The 5,226-nt window shown below is 39.4% G+C and overlaps 1 protein-coding gene across 1 annotated transcript; it reads right to left on the minus strand.

Moving 5' to 3' along the window:
• Positions 1-2,112: 2,112 nt before the first annotated feature.
• Positions 2,113-3,005, minus strand: SARC_06262 (hypothetical protein). Its single transcript, XM_014299848.1, has one exon. The coding sequence runs from the start codon at positions 2,888-2,890 to the stop codon at positions 2,129-2,131; it is 762 nt and encodes a 253-aa protein (XP_014155323.1). The 5' UTR covers positions 2,891-3,005; the 3' UTR covers positions 2,113-2,128.
• Positions 3,006-5,226: the final 2,221 nt, after the last annotated feature.

A 5,226-nucleotide genomic window follows, 5' to 3' on the forward strand; every position in this document is an offset into this window, starting at 1 on the left:
AAACAGATATATATGTATAAACAGATATATATATATATTTAAATATATGTATATACATATATATACGTTTATATGTATTAATCTATATATATATATATGTATATATATATGTATTTGTGTGTGTTTATTTGTATATATATATATATACATATATGCCCCAACTTTGTACGTCAGCGGTTGATGGTTATAGCGGTAGATAGTTGAATACGCATGCATAGCTGTTATATATATTATACGAGTATGTAGTTGAATACTCATGTACGTGTGTACTTTGGAATGCTTAATCTATACTTTTTTTTGTTCAGCTATAGTGGCGGGTTTATCTGTGTTTGCTGGTGCAACAAGACCTCGCTGGTTGGATGTAGATTTTGAAAGTTTTTTACTTTAGCTGAGATCACCTTACAAATATCGGCGAAGTTGCTCACAATTCCTCTGTCTACTAAAGGATAGTGGAGCGTATCTATATGTATTTAAGCACGACCGGTGAACGATTCAGATGCGTCGAATTCCAGTTGGAGTGTGTACTGTATCAATATTATAACTTTCTATTGATCGTTTGCAAAGTGTAGGCATACTTCATGCAGCATGCGTATGTGTCGAGATGAGTTTTGCCTTTACTCGTGTTCGATGAAGATACTCTCGAGGTGTGAATGTTGGCTCTAAGCGGAGTACTATGCGAGTTTTAAATTTGGAAGTGTAGCTGTGTATATATGTTGTATATACACGAATTGTTCGGTGTAGAAACGGGATATGATTGAGTTACTAAACTTTTAAGTGTACGAAGACGCTTATGATTCACTAAAGCCTTCGGATGAGACTGAATTTGGGCCAGCTACACTCACAAGTTATATTCTTAAGTCATCAACCTCCAAGTCCGCATTAATTTTTTAGTATTACACACCTTATGCAAAACCGTATGTAGGCTCTCCCCGTACTCGAACACAATTATTCCCATAAGAATATCCTGATTCAGATGTGCGTCAATTCGGTATTTGATAAATGCAGTTGGTGTAGTGGATGTGAAGTGAAATATCATGAGATTGAAGTTAAAACTAGGTATCTGCACCTGTTGCTGACGCATACGTCAGTTTTCTGATGAGATACATTCTCTCATTTACATCCATCAAATCGCACTAGCAAAGCCAATACTCGAATTTTGAATGTATATGTAGCAAGTTTGTTTATCACGGGCGGGCCTGCAAAGTCTAACTACTTCTACCATGTTTCACAGAAGGCTGTGCACATAAAATTCATGTCTGAAAATGACCGACGGCAGCATCTCGTGGTCACGCACCAATACAGCTCTAATTGCTTGGATCGGTGACAAATCAGAATAAGCTACTGGCAGGCGGTGCTCTGAACCTATAAACTACAAGTATAAATATACTAGACTGGGTTATTCAGTCAAACTATGAAACCTGCATTTTTGTGTAATATTGATGCTTTTTATCGGCTTCTTGCCTCAAGTGCGTCAAAGAACGCACGTGCCCTTCCATGCAAGCTACTTTTCTCTTGACCTATTTTCCCCCATTAATTGATGCAACAACTGATTTATTTAGGGCTTTCTGCACTTTCTGGGCCGCTTTTCGACGGGACGTTATTCTGAGCGTGCGTGCATACCGAGCTTTCTATAAAACGAGAAAGAATGGATCTATGACTTTTTATATAGAACATGCTAGTTGATGATTCAATTGGTTAATTCAATCAGGCGTGTCTCGATCTACTGATGTTTTGTATATGTGTGGTTGCCACATATAAAGTGGAAGCAGATACACTTTTATCAAAATATGCACGTTCGTTGAATCGTGTAAGAGATGTTCAAACCATCTGTTCGAACTGTCTTTGATTGATACTGTACAGAGCATGGAAAGTTTCGACAGAATATTCGTGTAACGGACTTTAGGCGACATATAGAGCTGGGGCGTCGGAATGACTATGAAACATAGGTCAGCTATTAAATTTATTTAAATGAGTAACGTTAGGATGCGCACAAGCTGATTTGATATCGTTGCAGACCACGGTCGAGTGTGATGGTCTGCTAGACGGTCTTGGCTTGATGCAAATATATCGCTATCGCATCGCTAACCGTATGAGTAGTTTATCAACAATTTGCTCGAAGTTTTCAATTCTATCTGTAGTAGTTGCCATCATCGGTGCTGAATTCCATATCCGTGTATCGCGTCATGAATGTCATGGGGGGCGCCTTTTCGTCGATTTGATATAGTCCGAATTTAAGTTTTTGGAAGTCTTGGATGTGGTACTCGCCGATATCATTTTTGGCACTGTTCATAAGGTCACCATCTAAATTCTTTACGTTGATGTCAAAATAGCAATTTCTTCCATAAGAAAATCGGATCTCTATATCTAGCCATTGTTCCCATTCGTATGGAATAACAACTTTATCAAACAGGTCGCGGCTTGGGGACCAGAATACCAAGTCATTATCATCAGTAAAGCTCAATACAGCATTCGGGTTGTGGTCGTCAAATAGTTGGAAAACATGCAGGGTACTACCGCCAGTATCTATTTCGTGCTCAGTTCTGAATTTGAATCGGATTACAAAATCGTGGTCCTCCTCCTTCGAGGTGATTTTGTAGGGGAAGTCGCTCCAATCTCCGCTTGTTATCTCATTTCGAGGCCTAGCAGAATCGCCAGCCCCATTAGTGTCGAAAGGATCGAGTATAATTTGAATCACTTTTGTGCTCAGTTGATCATCTTCTAGATAGAAATAGTGTGGAAAATCATGGTCTTGATACGTACCCTCAGGTATAAGCCCACGGGCTGACATAAAGCCATCTATGCTAGAGTCATCACTTCGTTTGATTGTTGCACCTAAAGTAGCGCCGTACAAACACGCAACGAGACTGAGCGCAATATACTTTGGAATCATGTTTTGTGGGAGAATTTTTTTTTGTGATCTACATGCTTCCGAGTGAACGCTATATATGCCGTACCTGCGTGGTAGATTGCCTTTTTTTCAGTTACGAGCGGACAGTTCATTGTCCATCGATCGCAAGTTATAAAAGTACATAATGCCATGGAACTGTCAACAGAGCATTATTCAATATGATGGCTACTCGTCTCTCGAAGCCATTCGGTGTTCTCATCAACCAATCGCAGTGTTGTATATTATTCTGATAAAGAAAAAACAGTCATACTTTTGCTTCACGCGGTGAGCCGGTGACACAGTCGCGACTCACGAGTGTCCGATACTGACAGTCACACACACACAGGTGACCGGTGACCCGTGAGTCCGTGATTCCTTGACACAGCTTTGTTTGTTGGCTGTTTAATATATATATATATATATATATATATATAATATATACTAATACTAATTATCATACAGCATGAAAAAATACTCTCTGGCAAAATACATCAAGGGTGTAAATTAGTTGATTTGAAAAAGTGAAAATACTGAAAAGTACTAAAACGATTAATGGCAAATCAAAACCTATAAGTATAATATTGATGAACCAAAAATTATTTACTTTGGAAGAGTAATAAGTATGAAAAAATAAATGTCATATTCGTAATTATGTACAATCACTGCAGTTTGTTGTTTTTTTTTAAAACAAACCAATGTAGCTGGACCTCAGGGCAGGCTGACCTCAATCTCTAAAGTCACTTTAAAAGCACACATAAATATATGTTTCTTAAATATGGGTCCCCCCCCCCCACCCGCCCAGTACATGCACCCCTCCCTCCACGATAAAGGGGGGGTCCCAAATATGCTAAAAAGTTAAATATTTAAAATAGAGACAGAGCACAGTTCTACTGTCGGTGACTCGGTGGACCGTGGGCGTGGGTGTGGTATGTGGCCGCGTGGCCGCGTGGGTCCGCGGGGAACGACCCGGAATTTAGTGGTACAGTTGCTGCCGCTGTGGTGGTCTCTACTCTCTTTGTATTTTAGTACATATTTTTACAGTCAACACTCAACAGAGGTAAATACTACTGTTCGTCTGTTCCCAAATACCTGGGCCTTGGGGCCCTGGGCCTAACGCCTTGTTGTGAGAGTTGAGAGTTGAGACTGCGTTAGGGACTTTAGGGCTTTAGTCTTTCTTATACTTCGTATTGTTTTTTTTAAATATTAATAAAAAATGGACAACTGTTCGTGACTCGAAGGGGAAGTCAGCCGTGGCCTTTTGTTCCACGGGAGCAGTAGCCTGTTGTGCCTTTTTAGTTTTCTCTCTCGCTCTACTCTCTACTAGAGAGTAGAGAGCGAGATTCTTAAAAAGAAAAAAAAGCCAAAAGTCTGTCCACACTGGCCGCCCTTTCGCCGCCTATATGATTTTTTGAAAAAGACCAAAGAAAAGTCAAAAGCCTGTCAACGCTGGCCGCCTGGCCCAGGCCCCAGGGGCCAGGGCGGCTTAGCCGGTAGCCTGCCGGACGCCGGTGTTCAGGACTTCAGGTCGCTATGACTTCCATCACCAATCTCTCTGGAATTCGGTATCTTAATTCTCATGTGATGATCACTGATCAGTATTATCAGGTATGGAGTATGGACATTTCTTTTTTTAAATGTACATACATAAATAGCAAGCAACAACTTTGACAAATATGTTTGAATTTTCACACATGGTCGGGCCCCACTTCATGCCGCATGGGTCATGGAACGATACCCACTACCCATTCCCAGTCACTCCAAGAAGCCTTCAAGAATCTCAACTGTCTCAGTTGACTCATCACTCGGCGTCACTGTGATGTATTTTTTCTTATCGTTTTCTAAAACAACCCCAAATTTAAAAATAATTGACAACAACGCCTGTTTTTTTATTATAAAACAAACATTTTTTATTATTGACTTGTAAATACAATAATTTTGAACAAAATATGTGTACGGTTGTATGACTCGTATCGCCAACGCCCAACGATGACCAGTTGAACAATGAACACCCAGACTCGACGAATAAATAGTAAATACTACTCTCTAGTACTGTTTTGCTTTCAATAAAAGCGAATACTAAAAATAAGTCGTATAAAATTTATTTTGATTTTCAAACTAATCAAAAGAAGATCTATTTATTTACCCCAGAGGAAACTCCAACTACGAACTAAATAATTATTTAACCCTCTCTCTAGTAGGAGAAAAGTAACGGCCAAGGAGAGTAATGGTTTTATTTCGAAAAGTTAGCGGAGAACTACTGTTGTCCACCGTTTTTTCTATTTGACTATTTTTGGTTTGTTTTGCTTTTTGTTTTTGTATATAAAATAAAAAAACAGCAA

Source organism: Sphaeroforma arctica (assembly GCF_001186125.1).
Source record: "Sphaeroforma arctica JP610 unplaced genomic scaffold supercont1.439, whole genome shotgun sequence".
Classification (NCBI taxonomy): domain Eukaryota; class Ichthyosporea; order Ichthyophonida; genus Sphaeroforma; species Sphaeroforma arctica.